Source organism: Hyla sarda, chromosome 4 (genome assembly GCF_029499605.1).
Source record: "Hyla sarda isolate aHylSar1 chromosome 4, aHylSar1.hap1, whole genome shotgun sequence".
Classification (NCBI taxonomy): domain Eukaryota; kingdom Metazoa; phylum Chordata; class Amphibia; order Anura; family Hylidae; genus Hyla; species Hyla sarda.
The window spans coordinates 112,276,054-112,296,762 of NC_079192.1; the positions used below are offsets into that span (position 1 = coordinate 112,276,054).

At 42.4% G+C, this 20,709-nt stretch overlaps 1 protein-coding gene across 2 annotated transcripts in view; it reads right to left on the reverse strand.

Moving 5' to 3' along the window:
- Window positions 1–20,709, reverse strand: part of SLCO3A1 (solute carrier organic anion transporter family member 3A1) — a 384,823-nt gene that overhangs the window by 318,561 nt on the left and 45,553 nt on the right. For both annotated transcript variants that reach the window (XM_056571877.1, XM_056571876.1), the window contains exon 2: window positions 14,151–14,616. In XM_056571877.1, the coding sequence (XP_056427852.1) occupies window positions 14,151–14,616 (466 nt within the window). The remainder of the gene's footprint in view (window positions 1–14,150; window positions 14,617–20,709) is intronic.

The window sequence follows — 20,709 nt, forward strand, 5'->3', positions numbered from 1 at the left end:
TTAGGAATAAATAAGAAAAAAATAAGAAAAAAGTAATATGGGTTAGGAAAAAATAAATAATGGCTTAGGAGAAAAAAAAAAAAAAAAAGCTAACGCACATTGTAGCTGAAATCTATTCCAGGTCTTAGCTGGCATAGATTTCAGTCTGTGACTCACGTGCAGCAACAAATTAATTTAGAGGTAAGTGTCTCCTAATATATTTGCACCATCTTACAGAAGCAAAAACTAGCTAAAGACCAGTATATCTGTCCCCCATGTCTGCTATAAAGAATTTTTTGGACAGCCTGTTAAAAAGTAGGCACTCACTTTGTCTAACGTCTGTTTCATGTAAGTGAACTACATTACAGTAGCCACACTGCTTCTGTTACATTAGAGGAGAGACCTGTATCCTAGAGTTAGGGAGACCATTATACAATAACGTTATATTTAGTGTTGCTCGAGAATATTCGCATTTCGAATTTTAATCACGAATATCGAATATTCGCAAATTTGTGTATATTGCGAATATAGCACTATATACTCGCAATTACGAATATTCGCTTTATTTATTTTTTCACAGTACACATCACAGTGATCACTGCATCCCTCTCTGCTCTTCGCTTATGTGCATATTTGTGAATATTGAGTCCTGCCATCTTTAAAGGAGTAGTCCGGCGCGCACTTTTCTCATTTTATCCCGTCCGGGCTGCAAAATAGAAGAAAACAAACTTTCTCTTACCTGCCAACGAGCCCCCGGAGCTCCGGTACACTCCGGTACAGGTGTTCGGTCACCGGGCTGTTTGCTTCTTACTTCCTGTTAGCCCGGCACATCACACGGAGCTTCAGCCTATCACCGGCCGCAGCGATGTCCTGCCTCATCCAGTGATAGGCTGAAGCTCCGTGTGACGTGCCGGGCTAACAGGAAGTAAGAAGAATACAGCCCGGGGACCCAACACCTGTACCGGAGTGTACCGGAGCTCCGGGGGCTCGTTGGCAGGTAAGAGAAAGTTTGTTTTCTTTGTTTTTGCAGCCCGGACCGGATAAAATGAGAAAAGTGTGTGCCGGACTACTCCTTTAATGGTATAGGGAAGTAATGGTCTAGTGCAGTGGTCACCAACCTGCGGACCTCCAGATGTTGCAAAACTACAACACAAAGCATGCTCGGACAGCCAACGGCTGTCCGGGCATGCTGGGAGTTGTAGTTTTGCAACATGTGGAGGTCCGCAGGTTGGAGACCACTGCACTAGCCCATTAGTTCCCTATACCATTAAAGAAGGGAGGGCTCAATATTCACGAATATGCGCATACATTTATACATATGCGTAAAGAAAGCGAATATAATGAATATGCGAATTTCGCAAATATATGACGAATATTCGTCCATAAATTCGCGAAATATCGCAAATTCGAATATGGCCTATGCCGCTCATCGCCAGTTATATTATACCATTATAAAATGAGGTTCTTTATATTTGCACAGTATGCTTTCACTTTTCAAGACCCAATGTTTAGATGGACTTCTGTGACTGCCCTAATGAGGGTCAACCAATGGTTGTAACTGAGTCTGAGCATTCTGCTACAGATGCTAGTGGGGTGTATAAGTATCATTGTGCTAGTATACTGTATCCTAGTCTTTTCTTACCTATTAGGTCATAGCTATCATCAGTGCAACCAACTGAGGCAAAGAAAGATAAATCAGAAGATCCTTGCAGAGCTATACGCAATTTCATGTCACATTGCTCCTCTACAGTCAAGAATAATGAGGCAGCCTCCCTTGTGACCATGTTATTCCTAATACATGAGGGTAGTGCACTCTTCTAATGTGTTCAGCAATTTTCAAGTTGAAAGGGAAAATAATGTAGCTTCTGTTATGAGCAATGCGTATCAACCATGAAGGTGCTTTGCCTTTTTTATGTACAGACATTTTAAGGGGTTGTCTGCTATAGGTAATGTAATCACATATGCCCTTAGACTGGCAGAGAGGGATTCATATATCTGGATGCCCCATTATAGTCAAAAACCACAAATGTTTTGCTTAAAGGGGTACTCTGGTGGAAAACTTTTTTTTATTTTTATTTTTTTAAATCAACCAGTGCTAGAAAGTTAAGCAGATTTGTAAATTACTTCTATTAAAAAAATCATTATCCTTCCAGTAGTTATTAGCTGCTGAATACTACAGAGGAATGTATTTTCTTTTTGGAACACAGTGCTCTCTGCTGACATCACGAACACAGTGCTCTCTGCTGACATCTCTGTCCATTTTAGGAGCTGTCCAGAGCAGCATATGTTTGCTATGGAGATTTTCTCCTACTCTGGACAGTTCTTAAAATGGACAGAGATGTCAGCAGAGAGCACTGTGCTCGTGATTCAGCAGAGAGCTCTGTGTTCCAAAAAAAATGTCCTCTGTAGTATTCAGAAGCTAAGAAGTACTGGAAGGATTAAGATTTTTTAATAGAAGTAATTTACACGGAAATTCCGCCATGTGCACAGCAGAGCAGAATCCCGCTGAATTAAACAGGACTCCCCATGCCGGATTCCATTGTGGAATTCGGCATGAAAATTCTGCCGTGTGATATTGACCTTATGGGCACCAAACATTAAGGGAAGGTTCTCATGTTATGGAACTGATGTCAACATTTTGTCCAGATTTTCAGACAGAAAATCTGCAGCGGAATACAGCAGCAAAAAAGTGGAGGAAATTGAAAGAAATTGATCTATCATAAGGATTCTTAAATCCATATGTAGCATTTAGGTTTCAGAGAAGGACTGGTTACTCATGGCTGCGGTGGTGCCGTGCCAACACATTATTGCAAGAGAATGCAGGTACAGAGACAAGTGCGGCACCAGAGAAGCATTGCTGCAGGACTACCATGGGAGGTGATATATTGTTTACTATTACTACTAGTTATTATTATTGTTACTATGTTCCAAAGGGAAAGCAGCAACAAAATCCATGTGATGTGGTAAGGCTTTGCCACTGCATATTTTCCTGTAGCTTATTACCGTATTTTTCGCCGTATAAGACGCACTGTTTCTTCCCCAAAACTGGGGGGAAAAAGTTGGTGCGTCTTATATGGCGAATACACCCCTATCGTGGCGGTCCCTACGGCCATCAACGGCCGGGACCCGCGGCTAATACAGGACATCACCGATCACGGTGATGCCCTGTATTAACCCTTCAGACGCGGCGATCAAAGCTGACCGCCGCGTCTGAAGGGAAAGTGACACTAATCCGGCTGTTCAGTCGGGCTGTTCGGGACCGCCGCGATTTCACCACGGCGGTCCCGAACAGCCGGACTGAATAGCCAGGTTAGTGCTTACAGGACACCAGGAGGGACCTTACCTGCCTCCTCGGTGTCTTCTCCGTTCAGGGATCCCCTGTATGGCCGGCGCTCTCCTTCCTCGTCATCACGTCGTCGCGTATGTGCGTCGGCGTGCGTCGGCGTGCGTAACAACGTGATGGCGGCGACGGAGAGCAAGGATACCCGGCCGGCAGCAGAGACGTTCCGGAGCGACGGGGACACGGCGACAGCGATGGAGCGACATCCAGGGCAGCGGTGACGGGTCCGGAGCGGCGGGGACACGTGAGTATTACCTCCTATGCAGTCGTCTTCAATCTGCGGACCTCCAGATGTTGCAAAACTACCACTCCCAGCATGCCCGGACAGCCAACGGCTGTCCGGGCATGCTGGGAGTTGTAGTTTTGCAACATGTCATCATCCCCCCTGTCGTCATCCAGACCCCCGTCATTAACACCCCGTCATCATCACCCCCGTCATCATCACCCCGTCATCATCACCCCGTCATCATCACACCGTCATCATCCCCCCGTCATCATCCAGACCTCCGTCATCATCACCCCCATCATCATCCCCCCCCCCTTCATTATCACCACCTGTCAATCCCTTCATCAGTGGTCATCAACCTGCGGACCTCCAGATGGCATGGAGTTGTAGTTTTGAAACATCTGGAGGTCCGCAAGTTGAAGACCACTGCAGCCTTCGTCATCATCCAGACCCCCCTTTAGTTTTCTACTCACCTCCCCTTGGTGGGAACTAAGGGTGAGCTGGTCCGGGCCATCGATGCTGCAGGGACCATCCAGTGGGGAGGGTTAGTCATTCCGGGCTGTCCATTTTCACTGGGAGGCCCTCTTGTCCACTCCAGGCCGGCCCCGGACTAGTGACGTTGCCTTGATGACGACACACAGGGACGTGCAGGGATGTCAGCTACGCATGGACGTCCCCGTGCGTCGTCGTCAAGGCAACGTCACTAGCCCCGGAGCGGAGAAGAGGGCCTCCCAGTGAAAATGGACAACCCGGAACAACTAGCCCCCCCCACCGGACGGTCCCTGAAGCATAGATGGGCGGGACCAGCTCACCCTTCTTTCCCATCTAGGGGAAGTGAGTAGAAAACGAAAGGGGTCTGGATGATGACGAAGGCCGCAGTGGTCTTCAACCTGCAGAGCTCCAGATGTTTCAAAACTACAACTCCCAGCATGCCCGGACAGCAGATGGCTGTCCGGGCATGCTGGGAGTTGTAATTTTGCAACATCTGGAGGTCCCCACGTTTAAGACCACTGAGAAGGGATTGACAGGCGGAGGGGGGCGTTTTCAGCACGAAAAATCGTGCTGAAAAACTCGGCTTATACTCGAGTATATACAGTAATAGCTCTCTGTCAATCCTTACAAACATCAGATGTGTCAGAGAAGAAGGGAAGTACTCCAAAAGAATGGATCCCTGTAACCTATGGATCTTATAAAATGTATAAGGCTAAGTTCATACCTGCTAAATTTCAGCCTAAGGAAACTTACGTAGAATGTGCTCAGGTATGCCAAAAGAAGTGTCTTTTTTGTTTTGTCAAATCTGTTTATATTAGGAGGATAGGCAAATCTGAATCGTATGCAATGAACCATGCTTAAACATTGTTAGATAAATTATAGAAGTTCTCACTGAAATAAAACAGATGGAAAAGTATCGTAAAGTGTAATAAAAATGTCAAAAAATTTAATTAACAAGTATTGAGATCAATTGCATCCCATATAGCAACAAGATCTCAGTGTGGAGTTAGGAAATAACTGTGGCACAACAAATGCTAAGGGGGGAAATGAAAAAATGTGGAAACATATGGGGGGGGGGGGGCATTTATCATTGTTGTCTTTCGAAAGTGAGTTTTGAAGCCAAATTTCTTTTTTGCTCTGGTTTTGCTTATGTGCGACACATTTATCATACTATTACAGGGGTTGATAAATTTGGTGCACATCAGCAAAAAAAACATAAGATGTCTAGGGGCAGAGTACAACAAGTGTCACTCCGAATGCTCAACTTTTTTTTGTCATCTGGTTTTGTGGCCTTGGTAGGACAGCTAGTGTCTTTAGCATAGAGCTCATAGGTCATCCTTTTAGGTTCTTAGTGAAGGCCAACAAGTACATAATAGATATTGGTCATTAAAGGGGAAGTTTTGTAGAAAAACCATATGATGAGTGTACAGTACCTTTAAGAAGAGGGTTTTAAAAATGTTTTATATCTTCCTGATGTGGAAGTCTTTGTACTTTTAATAGTAAAACTAACTAAATGATTTCTATTTCAAGTTTGGCAGGAAAGATGATATTTAACTATCTCTGAAGACAGAAAGCTTTTTAATATACTGATCTCTAATAATTCTATACTATCCTTTTCTGTTCTTATATAGATTTCACATATAGGACAATATTAGTAGTGTAAAATCGTCTTACATAGTATAAAAGCTATTTGGCTTGTGGATTGAAATAATACGTATGATGTATAAGTCTCTATTTGAGATAAATATGCTCCATATTTCAGATTGAATTTGATTTAACATTAGAAAATGAGCCATATTCTCAAACAATATATTGTATGTGGGAAAGAGACTTTGTCTATATGTACAGTGCATATAAAACAACATTTGTCATGGTAAAATGCACACATGGGAACAATACCTAATGGCAGAAGAAAGGCAGACACAAATAACAGAAAAAGGGGAAATAAGCATCAAGAGGGCCCCAAACCTTACACGAAATCTTTTGTTTATAATTTAGGAAATTCTTCACTGTCCTTTTATATATTTCTTAGAGCAATCAGTTCAGGACATTAGGGACCCATGAAGATGAACAGACCTCTAACATATGTCTTGTGGTCTTTCCAGCTATAGGTAACTGGGACTTCTGGGGATGTATTTATAGCAAAGCCTGTTTGGGAATATCTAAAAGGGTCTCATAAATCTTAATTCCTTAAACCCTCTAAGGTTTTTGTTATTTTGATGTTTAAAGGAAAACTATCAGCCTAATCCCCCACTCTAAACCCAAAACACTGGGTTATGAAGTGGGTGACCAGAAGTCCACAGAGGGGTCACTTACTAAATTCCTGCCACTTCTTCCGGAGATAAGTGCAGCAGAAGTCCCGTTGCTCAATTCAGAGAATTGCGCACAGGAGGCGGAGCCCCACCGGCTGGCCACCCCTGCCTCCGTCCGTCAGCTCGTAACTCCACCACCGCAACTTGCATATTCATTTTCTGTGGCTCCAAGTCCTAGTGATGTGGAGTTGCCAGTTATGTAAGTGCTGCACTCTACCGACAGCGGCATTACGAGCTGAGGGATGGAGGCAGGGGCTGCCATCCAGCGGGGCCCCACCTTCTGTGCGCAATTCCCTGAATTGAATAGCAAGACTTCTGCAGCACATATCTCCAGAAGAAGTGGGCAGAATTTAGTAAGGGACCCCTCTGTAACCCAGTATTTTGTATTTAGCATTAGTGATCAGGCTGACAGTTTTCCTTTAAGTGCCAGGAAACCATTCAGGGATTTTTTGGTCTAGTAATACACATTTACAGCACATGCAGGGGCTAACTACACAGGGCTCCCACAGGCAGGGGATCCTCCGTATGTGTCAATAGTGCACCCAGGCCACTCCTCTCCGACTCAGGGCAGTATAAAAAGAACCTTGGAACTAAAGTAACCAAATCTCTTTTCTGGAGCCAGTTGATGTTTTCTACTGGAGTACCCCTTTAACAAGTATATATGACATGATAGATGCACTTTAAAGAGAGATCTTTATAAGGTTGTTTCTGTCTGGTACACTTCTGCATTCCTTTTTTTCTAACTGTAAAGCCTTTATTCACTGTTTAGCCATTGCTCTCTGTTTCGTGGTGTGCTTTACTTAACATAACTCCTCAAATCCACATTAAAGGAACATTATTTTTGTGTCAACATAATCATAGACACTGCAAGGCGATTTGCAAAGTAAATATGTAGATGCGACCTCATAATGATATTACTTTTAATTTACAAGGGCCTCTTGTTGTAGTACAAGCTGACTAATTGGAAGAAATTGCTTAACACTGCAAAACCCAGTGTTTGCTTATACGGAGCGAGCATCAGCTTTTATATTCTTTCAGAGGAAAGGAGAAAAATAAATAAATAAGAAGAAAATCTAAATCTCGCAGCTGACGGAATAATCTGAACAATCTTGAAGCTGATTAAAATTCAACTCAATGTTCCGCTCTTGTAATTTAACAAGTTACGGTAGAAACCGAAAAAAAAAAATCACATTTCCAAATTGGGCATTATTTTGTGTTCAGCCGCCTGCTGCATGACAAAAAGCTTTTCCAGTTATATTAATTGTTTCATTCTATAGGGAGACATTCTTATTAATAATTTGCAATGATGGAAATTGCTCTCATTCTGCCCTGAGTATGCAGAATAGTAGCTTATTTATACAAGGCTTATAAATACCTATTCCTTAAAGAGACAAATCATTGTTATGATGCTTTCTTATCTTCTCAATGCAACAAGAGTATGTCTACTGACTTACCAGCTACTCCTGTATTCTAGGATGAATTCACATGTATCTGGTTTACTGTAACATCTGGCTAGATTGAGCGCTATGTCGACGCAACAAGGTAGGAGTTAATAAGCGCTACCGAGCAGCTCTAGTTAACTCTTTGGGAGGAAGGGGGTGTATACATTATACAGCCATCTATATAGCTGTAAAATGTATACAGTGAAGTAAGTGATACTTACCATCTTGATGCTGGTCCAGGCCTCTTCTTGTGTAGCCCCGCCTCTGGTGAGGATGTCACAAGGTGGCAGAGCTTCACAAGAAGAGGCCCAAACTTGATAATGTCCGAAAGTTCCGCAAGCTGCGAACCCCCAGAAGTTCAGATCATTACGTGTGTGGGGAGCTCGGCTTGCTCAACTCTAAACATTATAGCTAAGAAAACACATTGACCAATCTATTAGCCATTGTATAATTCACTCTCTAGACTAGTGTTTCCCAATTGGTGTGCCCCCAGCTATTGCAAAACTACAACTCCTAGCATGCCCAGACAGCCTTTGACTCTCCGGGCATGATGAGAGTTGTAGTTTTATTTGACACATGTATAGTAATATAGTACCCAAGAAAGTCTAAAGGATCATACTAAACATCTACATGCCTCAGATATAAAGGGGCATTCCAGGATCATAATTTCTTGTGACTGTTGGGTTGTAGTCATGGCTCCTTATGGCTCAAAATATAACCCTATTTACTTTGTTTAGCTTGAGCCACAAGAAAGAGACAAAGTGATCTATGCGTGACCCCTGTTGTGTTAAAAAAAAATATGTAGCCCCTTCTCTAGTGCCATACAGAGGGATCAAAAGGCAGCAAATGCAGTTCCAATGTCTCCGTAGTACAATACCTTAGTGATCCCATGTGCCGTTAAACAGGTTCCATAAGCTTTGCTGTGTGTGTAAAGCATTAAAGATCTGTTTCTCTAATATAGCGTATTTATGGTTATTATTCCAGATGGAAAAGTATGTGAAAGAAAGATCGAAGGGAACTGAATGAGTGCCAGCTATTAAGAAAAGATTTGTATGGAGAAGATTTTGTTACAGAAATATTTAGGTGCCGTATTTTGCTGCGTCGTTTCTGCAGTTGATTTTGCTACCCATTGACTTCAATGGGTGATAAAATATGCAACAGCAATGGGCAACTGCTCCGCTCTTCCTCTGCACAGGTTTTGATAAATCTCCACCATAGGTTTCTTAGATGAATGGCAGACATTTCAGCAAAATCTGGCAATTATGAATCCACCCTAAGGGCTCAATGACACTACTGAATGTTTACATGGAGTCTGGAGATATTTTGGGTGGAGATTCTGTCTAGAGCGGGCACTGGCATAAAAATCCGGCATTAGGATCGCTCAGAAATGTGCTGTCCCATAAACATTTCAGACTGGATTTCACCAAAAGAATGAACATGATAATCCTTTTGGCAGAGTTTGTGATACAGAATTTCCAAAGCAGTGTGAATGTTGATGTTGCAGCAGAATCCCGATAAGAACAATTAAAGGCTGCTGCACCCTATCTTCCATATACAGAGTGGAATTCCGCTCAAGAATCCATTGTGTAAATAGGTCCTAAGGGTCAGTTTACATGTCCTTATGTTTGCTGCAGATTTTGCTGCCCATTGACTTCAATGGGTAGCAAAATCTGCTGCAGCAAGTGTGCAGCAAAAAATAAGGACATGAGAACTGACACTTTGGCCCTCATTTACTAAGATAAAACCCACTAGTTTTTGTCTGGTTTTTCCAAGTTATTTTGGTGCACAGTGTCTGAGAAATGTCTGAGACTGTCTAAGACATGTCTCAGACAGTGACCCTCATTAGTGATGAGCGGTATTGCCTATATTCGAATTTGCGATATTTTGCGAATATATAGACGAATATTTGTCCTATATTCGCAAATTTTGCGTATTCGTTATATTCGCAAATGTGAATGTTCACATATTTGCGTATTCGAGGAAAAAAAGAGTGAGGGGGTGGGCAACTTTACTATTGGTTGCTAGGGATGTTGTTGATAACCTCTGACAAGTGTATATGCATCATTTTAATTTGCCCACAAGTGAAAAGAAGGAATATGCAAATATTCAGATATGCGAATATGCGCATATCCGAATATTCACATATGCGCATATCCAAATATTCACATATGCGAATATGCGAAAATTCACATGTTCGAATATTCACATATGCACATATGCGAAAAAAAGTGAATATTCGCAATTTCGAATATATAGCGAATATATTCGCAATATTCATGAATTTGCAAAATTGCGATATTCACGCTAAAAATTTGAATTGTGAATATTCGCGCCCAACACTAACCCTCATTTACTAAGAGTGTAGGGTTTTTGGTTGTCATTTTATTTATTTATTTATTTTTGTCCTCTGTTTTTTTCCGTGTGTTAAGATAATATAATAAACCAAAAGAAGGGCTCAATGATAGAGACTTTTAGAACATGTCCCTAATGTATATAATACAACATGAAATACCAATAGAATCACACTGAGACAGAATAATGCAAAAAATTGTGTATAGTCTTTATTAACAAAAGGTGAATAATTTTAAAATCAAATTTAAAAAAAGGGGAACAGTAACAGACAGACTACTAAGGCGTCTGTTGCATGGGTAGCAAAGTGGGTATATAGTGCAAACAAGAAGAACACAAACTGGAGATAATCTCCTCTCAGGTGTATACACACACAGATCAATAATGGCTGTATAAGAATACACTCGCAAACATACAACTACATATGAACAGATAGAGCAATGAAAAAGAAAAAGTAAGGGGAGCACTCACGAAGACCCGGTCTCAGTTGCGGTGCAAAGTGTTCTTTATTCAGGTGCGGGTAAAACCAAGCTGGACGCCAGGAACGCCGGTGTGACAGGTGGTCTGAAGAAGCGCCCAGGCGTGAAAGCTTACCTGTCACACCGACATTCCTGGCGTCCAGCTTGGTTTTACCCGCACCTGAATAAAGAACACTTTGCACTGCAACTGAGACCGGGTCTTCATGAGTGCTCCCCTTACTTTTTCTTTTTCATTTCTCTATCTGTTCATTGGTCATAGCTGTCCGCAAAAGGGCTAGAGCACCGTAGATCGGTGACTGGTGCACCGCTCTCAAGTGAACCACGTTAGAGGACTATACATATTTGCCCTCATCTTCCTATGTACCGCTGCTAGGCCGATTAAGGTAGTGCCGATCGCTGTGTCTATACCTTGTTCATACAACTACATATGTTAAAGTATACACACAGAAAATAAAAAGTATATTGAACACTAGCCCAGAAAGAAGACCACAAGTAGTATTAAGGGTAAATACAGTTGTAAAGTGCTTGTGGGTTTGTAAACAAGAGAGAAGCTACAGGAATCCTGGACCAAGGAGAGCCATATGGATACCAGACAATCCAGCAGATTCTGCAGTGAGACCTCAGAGCCAACCAAAGCCCCCAGCAAATCCCAAGTGCATCATGCAGACATCTTAACCACTCATGGACGCCACCCCAATGCCATTTCGCATCAAGCTTCCTCCGGGAATGTCTATACAGGCATGCGCCTAAATTTGGTCTGAAAAACCCAATAAAAAATGTTGTGTTCGGCTTAGTAAATGAGGGCCAGTATGCAAAAGTGTGCACCAAGAAAATCCGACTAACCCGACAAAGGGGCGTGGTCTGTTGCAAAGGGGGCATGGCTTGACAAAAAAAAAGGGTCAAGGTTTGACAACCCGACCTATTTACTATCAAATTCACAAAAAATCCTGTGAATAAATGGCTGGAAATTCCTACCTAGAAATAGCTGGTCAGAAATGTTCTCAACTTGTAAATCTGTGAATCCCCATAGCAAATAGAGTGAAGTCCTGCAAGTCTGAAACAACATTCCACACTAGTAAAAACACAACACTCTTAGTAAATGGGGGCATATGAGTGTATTCACAAAGCATATTTGATGCTACAGATTTTATGCTGCAAAGTTCAATGTAAACTAACAATGAACAGAGCTTCAAATCTGCAGCTTCAAATCCTGTGCATCAAATATGCGCAGGATACTGTATGTGTGAATACACCCTAACAGTGTTGGGACCTTTAATTCAGTTTGGCCCCCATTATAAAATGTAGATTTCAGATAGTTTAGGACGATGACATAGTATTTGGGGAGCATAAAAGTAGATAGATGCCAACATGGTATAGAACTGAAATAAATTGTACAGTATTACTGAATTCTAGAATTCACAATAGATTTGAAGAAGACACACAAATACCACTATTTCACACAATAAACCTGCACAGGTTATAATGTATTGTACCATGGGAAAAGTGTCAAATTCTAATTCCCTGGTGGCTACCTAATGCTCCATCCTCTTAGAAGATTGGTAAATTGTTTATAGAGTGATCTTATTAGTCAGATTAAATCCTAGCTGACATAGTGTTATATATATAATGATTATTATTATTATTTTATTGCCCGGCTCTAGTGCAACTTCCACCCTCTTCTTGGTGCGCCTAGCAGCTTTCCTCATGCCAGCCAACCTATTGGGAGGTGAGAGCACCAGGCCAAACAGCTGTAGCATCAGCCCGCACACCTTCTGGCAAGCATAAGCTATAAACTGATCTGCATCTCAGTCCTAGCTATGCCTGTGGTTAATCCTGTCACTAGCATTCCTGTGTTCTGTGTTCTGTACTGTTTTACCTCCTATAACCTAACCTTTTGCCCAATACCTGACTTTGTACTTCACTGCTTTCTAGGTGTGACACTTGCCTGTCATGACTCTGTTCTGTGTCTAATTTTGTACTATGCTGCACTCTTGTTTCTGACCCTCTGGTTTGCTTCTATTTACTGTGTGTCTTCTGATTTAGTACTGTTTATGTGTTATTGACCTGGACTGTTTGACGCTTCTTGATGCCCCTGCACAGCCATAGTTACAGCCGCCCAGTTGGAGGTCCCTGCTTAGGGTGAAATGTCTATGTCCGGAGGTTGGTGCTAGATCCAGGTCTGTACTAACCCCTATCCCTGTGACCATTCAATTTTTATTTTTATTTTAACTTGCTGTAATGAAACATAAATCATATAATTCAAATTAAATAACAAGCCACTTTATGACCCAGCAAATAGCAGAAATAAATATGCAACATTTTCATAATCTAGGTTGCTGTTTTTTCTTTTTGATCACAATGGGAACATTACATATCAAAGTAATGCATCAGAAAAAAAAAAAGAAGAATTTTCTTAGTTATTCCAGCATGCTGGGAGTTTAGTTGCAAAATATACAGGTAAAGATCCATACCAATCCTAACCAGGACCTTTTTTCACTTGTTATCCTTCTCCTAAACACACACACTATACAATGGACTACACCTCCCTTTATGACTATCAAACTAATTTAAAGGGGTACTCCGGCCCAAAGACATCTTATCCCAAGGATAAGGGGATAAGATGCTGGGGACCCCCGCAATCTCTCATGCAGACACCCACCTGTGGCAGCTGCCCAGAGCGATGTTCACTCCGTGTCTGAAGGGTCACGACTATGAAGACAGAGTTTTGTGACATCACAACTCCACCCCCTTGTGATGGCATGCCCTGCTCCCTCACTGCAAGTCTATGGGAGGGGGCGTGATGGCTGTGGGTGTCTGCATGAGAGATTGCGGGGGTCCCCAGCGGTGGAACCCCCGTAATCAGACATCTTATCCACTATCCTTTGGATAGGGGAAAATATGTCTTAGGGCCGGAGTACCCCTTTAACTAAATATTCGGATCATAAAACAAAAAACTTATAAATCATGTTTCTATAATGCTGATACATTCACACATAACCCTTTTTTCCAATTTCCAGATGTGTCCACCCTTACCTTTCCTTTAGTTATGGATTCTAATTTCAATTTAAACCAATTAAACACAATTTCCAAACATTTCATCACAACTTAATTTACATAACAATTATTGATAATCTTGAACTTGATAAGGTTGATAATCTTGCACCATACATTCCTGAATACATTGAATTTAAAGAGATGTTGAGAAAGAACACCTCTGTAGATAGGACAATGATGTCACTAAATCCTAGGTCACATTTAAAGATTTAGATGATATTACTTACCAATTGTGACCATTCTTTTATGCAACTGAGTTAGTATATAGCTATAACGCATGATCATTTATTCCTTGAAATTGCACCTTATGAATGTGCAAATAGAACAGAGACTATATAACCCACCAGTAGGCTTTGCAAAGCCATTAATTCATGGACATCCTTAATATAACTTTACAAAACATATGTATATCAAAAAGTATCCCACATGATTTATAATACAATTCAGAAATATTTCCATGAAAGGGTTTTACTGTACCTATATAAAGGGAAGAATCTTTCCGTCTCACATGGTCGTCAATGTATGATACTCCAAGGGGCTGCACAGGAGTAGCACCAATTCCCAGGAGGACTTGTGCTCCGATAAGAAGCAAGTACATCATGTTGGTAGTAGCAGTATTCCTGCATATTATATCCGGATCAGGAATATCTTCACTAGAGGAACCATTAAGTGCACAAAAATCTCTGCCTTCTGCGCCCCATCGAATCTCCCCAGATTCATATTCGTATTGGTGTGTCAGAAATTCAGGGAGTGCAGACAGGAAAGCCCCCAAGGCCATAACTATTCCTCCGCATCCAATAAGGCGAGGTCTGTGTCCCCTGGCTCCAAAGTAACTAACAAACAGTATAAGAGCCAAGTTCCCAATCTCAAAGCTGCTGGCAATGACTCCTACATCAGCACTCTGCAGGTTAAATCTTCGTTCCAGAGTTGTCAAAACACTAACCTAGAAAGAAAACAAGAAAAATGTTAGTGTGTCACCTTGATATGATCTTGACTCACATGCATCAAAGCTAAGAAATACTTCCAGTTTTCTAAGTTTTATTAGTTTGTGCTGTAGTGTTTTTCATCACCCATTATAATAATATATATAATTTACGCATTTGTTTCTGATTACGGCTGAAAATATGCACGTATGATGAAATATGCAACCAAATTTTATGCTGTGTAAAATCAGACGGGTTTGTGTAAAGGTACAGATCTCGGGAATAGTACATAACATTTTTGCTGTACTGAAAGTTCCCAAAGGCATAGTGGCTTCCAATATAAAATAGAAAAGTTATCAGGGGAGAAGGGCCTTGGTAATTGAGGTGACCAAAAACCTACTGGTCATTCTAAATGAGCTCCAAGGGTCCTGTGTGCAGATGGGAGAAACTTCCAGCAAGTGAACCATCACTGTAGCACATTACCAGTCGTTTTGGCTCCTTTATCGCAGAGCTGCCAAAAAACAAAAACCTCTCCTCAGGAAAAGACACATAAAAATTTGCAAAAAAAAAAAAAAAATGCACCTAAAGGACTCTGAGACTATAAGAAACAAGATTCTCTGGTCTGATGAACTCGACATTAAACTTTTTGGCCTTAGTTTTGAGAATTATGTCTGGAAAGAAACAGGCACTGCTTATCACCTGCCCCATACTACAGTGAAGCATGGTATATCATGCTAGGACAGGGAGACTGATCAGGGTTAAGAAAAAGGTGAATGGAGCAAAGTACAGAGAATTTCTTAAAGGGGTTATCCAGCTAAAAACATATCCTCCATTCATAGGACAGGGGATAAGCATGTGATTGTGAGAGGTGCAACCAGTGGGACCCCTCACAATCTACAGGATGGGGCCCCATTCTGAAGTGGCAGATGGCATGTGCACCATGCAATGTCTATGGGAGCACCAGAAATACCTGTTAAACTTGAGTATCTACATCAGGTGTCTCTATAAAGCTTGGAGAGAAGAGAATCACAGGGGGTCCCAGTGGTGGAATACCCTGCAATCAGACAATCATCTCCTTTCCTTTCGATGGAGAATATGTTTTTTATTTTATTTATTTATTTATTTATTTATTTTTTTTGGGGGGGGGGGGGGGCTGGATGACTCCTTTAATGAAAACCTGATCCACAGTGTTCTAGACCTCAGTATGGGACTATGGTCATCGTTCAACAAGACACTGACCCAAAGCACACACCCAAGACAACATAGACATCGTGTCAACCTTCACACTCTGAGCCTCCAACGCTGCGGAGAGCTCACAAAGGTGGGTGCAGAATAACAGATTGTAGAGGTCCCGAGCGACGGGAGCCTCGTGATCATACATCTTATCCCCACCCTATCGTGCCAGAATAGCAAGAAAAAAAAAGAAAAAACACATGACACTCTATTTTGGAAACTACACCCCTCAAGGAATGTAACAAGGGTACAGTGAGCCCTAACACCCCACAGGTGTTTGACGACTTCTCATTAAAGTCGGATGTGTAAATTAATTATAATTTTTTTTCACTAAAATGCATTTTCCCCCCCAAATTTTACTTTTTTACTAGGGGTAATAGGAGAAAAAGCCCCCAAAATATGTAACCCTATTTCTTCTGAGTATGGAAATACCCCTATATGGATGTAAAGTGCTATGCTGGCACACTACAATGCTCAGAAGAGAAGGATCACCATTGAGAATTTGTTTGGAATGGAAGTCGGGGGCCATGTGTGTTTACAAAGCCCCCGTGGTGCCAGAACAGTGGACCCCCCCAAATGTGACCCCATTTTGGAAACTACACCCCTCACAGAATGTAATAAGGGGTGTAGTAAGCATTTACACGCCACTGGCGTTTGACAGATCTTTGCAACAGTGGGCTGTGCAAATGAAAAATAACATTTTTCATTTTCACGGACCACTGTTGCAAAAATCTATCAGACACCTGTGGTTCATAAATGCTCACTGCCCCCCTTATAACATTACATGAGGGGTGTAGTTTACAAAATGGGGTCACTTGTGGGGGGGGGGGGCCTGTTCTGGCACCATGGCAGCTTTGTAAACACACGTGGGCCTTCAATTCCGAACAAATTTTCTCTCCAAAAGCCAAATGGCGCTCCTTCTCTTCTGAGAATTGTAGTTCGCCTGCAGAGCACTTTACATCCACATATGGGGTATGTTCTTACTCAGAAGAAATGGGGTTACAAATTTTGGGGATAATTTGTCCTATTTTCCGTTGTGATAAAAATGAAAAATTTAGGGTAACATCAGCATTTTAGTGAAAAAAAAAATTTAATTTTCCCATTCAAATTTAATGAAAATTCATCAAACACCTGTGGGGTGTTAAAGGGGTATTCCAAACTTTTTTATATATATAAACTGGCTCCGGAAAGTTAAACAGATTTGTAAATTACTTCTATTAAAAAATATTAATCCTTCCAATAGTTATTAGCTTCTGAAGTTGAGTTGTTGTTTTCTGTCTAACTGCTCTCTGATGACTCACGTCCCGGGAGCTGTGCAGTTCCTATGGGGATATTCTCCCATCATGCACAGCTCCCGGGACGTGACATCATCATTGAGCAGTTAGACAGAAAACTTCAGGAGCTATTAACTATTGGAAGGATTAAGATTTTTTAATAAAAGTAATTTACAAATCTGTTTAACTTTCTGGAGCCAGTTGATATATATAAAAAAAGGTTTTGCCTGGAATACCCCTTTAAGGCTCACTATACCCCTTGTTATGTTCCATGAGGGGTGTAGTTTCCAAAACGGGGTCACTTGTGGGTATTTATTATTTTGTGTTTATGTCAGAACCGCTGTAAAATCAGACACCCCTGTGCAAATCACCAATTTAAGCCTCAAATGCACATAGTGCACCTTCACTTCTGAGCCCAGTTGTGCGCCCGCAGAGCATTTTACACCCACATAATGGGTATTTCCGTACGCAGGAGAAATTGCTATACAGATTTTAGGGGTCTTTTTTTCCTTTTACCTCTTATGAAAATGAAAAGTATGGGGTAACACCAGCATGTTAGTGTAGAAAAAAATAATAATAATAATATATATATATATATTTTTTTTACACTAACAGGCTGGTGTAGACCCAACTTTTCCTTTCATATGGGGTAAAAGGAGAAAAAGACCACCAAAATTTGTAACAAAATTGTTCCCGAGTACGAAAATACCCCATATGTGGCCCTAAACTGTTGCCTTGAAATATGACAGGGCTCTGAAGTGAGAAAGCGCCATGCGCATTTGAGGCCTAAATTAGGGATTTGCATAGGGGTGGACTCCGATGCAAGCATTACAATTGCCTCAGCTACAAAATATATTCTACGCCAGTGATTCCCAAAATGGTGCCTCCAACTGTTGCTAAACTCCCAGCATGCCTGCAAAGTCAATGGCTGTCCGGCAATACTGGTAGGTGTTGTTTTGCAACAGCTGGAGGCTCGGTTTTGGAAACACTGCCATTCAAGATGTTTTTCTTTTCTTTTCTTTTTTTTTTCTTTTTTTTTTTTGGGGGGGGGGGGGGGCAGTGTACATATGTGTGTAAGTAGTCTTTTACCCTTTGTTTTGTGTTAGTGTAGTGTTTTTAGAGTACATTCACACGGTCAGGTTCACAGTGAGTTTCCCGCTAGGAATTTGAGCTGCAGCGGAAAATTTGCCACAGCTCAAACTTGAAGAAGGAAACTCACTGTAAACCCGACCCTGTGATTGCACCCTGGACATTCACATGGGGGGTGGGGTGGGGCAATCCTCCAGCTGTTTAAAAACTACAACTCCCAGCATGCACTGACAGGCCGTGCATGCTGGGAGTTGTAGTTTTGCAAAGCTGGAGGCACAGTGGTTGGAAAATCTTGAGTTAAGTTCTGTTACCTAACTCAGTATTTTACAACCAGTGTGCCTCCAACTATTGCAAAACTACAACTCCCAGCATGTACTGATCGCCATGTCTGCTGTTCGTGCATGCTGGGAGTTGTAGTTTTGCAAGATTTAGAGGGCCACGGTTTAGAGACCACTGCACAGTGATCTCCAAACTGTGGCTCTCCAGATGTAGCAAAACTACAAATCCCAGCATGCCCAGTCATCAAACTGCTGTGTGGGTATGCTGGGAGTTGTAGTTTTGCAAGATCTAGAGGGCCACAGTTTAGAGACCACTGTACAGTGATCTCCAAACTGTAGCCCTCCAAACCTTACAAAACTACCAATCCCAGCATGCCCAAACAGATATCTGGACATGGTGGGAGTTGTAGTTTTGCAACATCTGGAGGGCTATAGTTTAGAGATCACTCTATCGTGGTCTCCAAACTGGCCCTCAAGATGTTGCTAGGCAACATCGCCGCACCTCATCTCTGCCGCACCACCAGGGACCTGCCGCCGCACCAGGGACTTCCCCCCGCCGATGGTAAGGAACCTCTGCCGACATCGGTTGCAGGACAGTTCCCCTGCTCTACTCGGACTACCATGGGTTGGCAGAGTAGGGGAACCGAACTTTAACCCCCCGCCCCCAATTTACTGTTGGCCGGTCGCTTCTGACCGACCAATAGCAGGGATAGGAGGGGTGACACCCCTGCTACCTTACTCCTATCCTTTCAGGGGGATCGGGGGTGTCTTGGACAGCCCTGATTCCCCTTATTTTCAGGGTTACCGGAGACTCGGAATCGCCTCAGATAGCCGGTCTGAATTGACTGGCGATTTGCGGCAATCACCAATATCAGGGATCACAGTACCCCCCAAGGCATTGTCACGGGATGCCTGCTGAATGATTTCAGCAGGAATCCCGGTCCGGTCACCGCTCGGTGAACGTTGAGGACTGAAATTCCCACGGGTGTACCTGTACGCCCTGGGTCCTTATGGACTGGGGATGCCCAAGTGGCTAAAGGAAAACGGTCATCAGTGTCACCAACTTGTTAGAACAGGCTTGTAGTGCTGATCACACTCATTAGAATGATACGTACCCCTGCTAAATCTGTGGCTCTGATCCAATGTTATGCTTTTTATTCGGTTGCAGGCTTGGGACACAGGTGGAGCTTCAGCAGCAGTGTTCTGAAAATTATTGTGACCTGAAGAATCTTGCCTCTGTGCTGTCCAGCAGCTAACTGCTTTTCCTTGATTGGCTAAGGCAGCATACACCCCCTCTGCTCTCAGCACTAAAGGGAGCGCAAGAATCTTCAGAAGTTAGAAAGCAACGGCCACAATTTCATATGCTCCTTAAGCTTCACACATGCTCCAAGCCTGCACCAAATTAGAAGCATAAAGTCAGAATGGAACCACAGATTTAGAGGGGATAAGTATAATTTTTATCTGTGCCACCCGCACTACAAGCCGTATACATGACTCCGTAGTTCAGTGTTTCCAAACCAGGGTGCACTACAAGGCATCTACATAACATAACTCTGTAGTTTGGTGTTTCCCAAGCAGGAACCAGCTGTTGCAAAACTAAAACTCCTAGCATGCCCAGACAGCCTGTGGCTGTCTAGGCATGCTGTCAGTTGTAGTTTTACAACAGCTTGAGGCACCCTGGTTGGGAAACACTGTTCTAGTTGCAGGAATAAACAGGAGCAAACACCAACGCGTTTCAGATCAGACTGGATTCTTAATCATAGTTAGAATTTGCTCCTGTGTGTATCCATGTGATCCGATTATAAAGAGCTCTTGATTTCACTCCTTATACCCCGCTGGACATTTCTTCTAGTTGTATCCTTGCCATACGGAATGGAAGCGCTGCCGGCCAGTCCGAGCACAGGTGACTGGAGTTAGCAGTGGTGAGCTGTCAGCTATTTTCTCTCCAGTGCCAGCTTGTTTTGCCAGCAACTGCTCAAGACAAAATCTCCGCCAGGAATATTGGCCCCAAGTCTGCACTACCTATTAGCTGGCTTAGTTAGCAGCAAGAATTTTTTGACACAGTTTAAAGTGGTACTCTGCCCCTAGATATCTTATTCCCATCTTATTCCATTACCCCTATGATGGCCATCCTGCCCCCTCCCATAGAAATGAATAGAGGGGGCGTGGCAAGACATCACAACCACTGCCATCCAAACCCAGCGTTTTGAACAATGGGGGAGATTTATCAAAACCTATG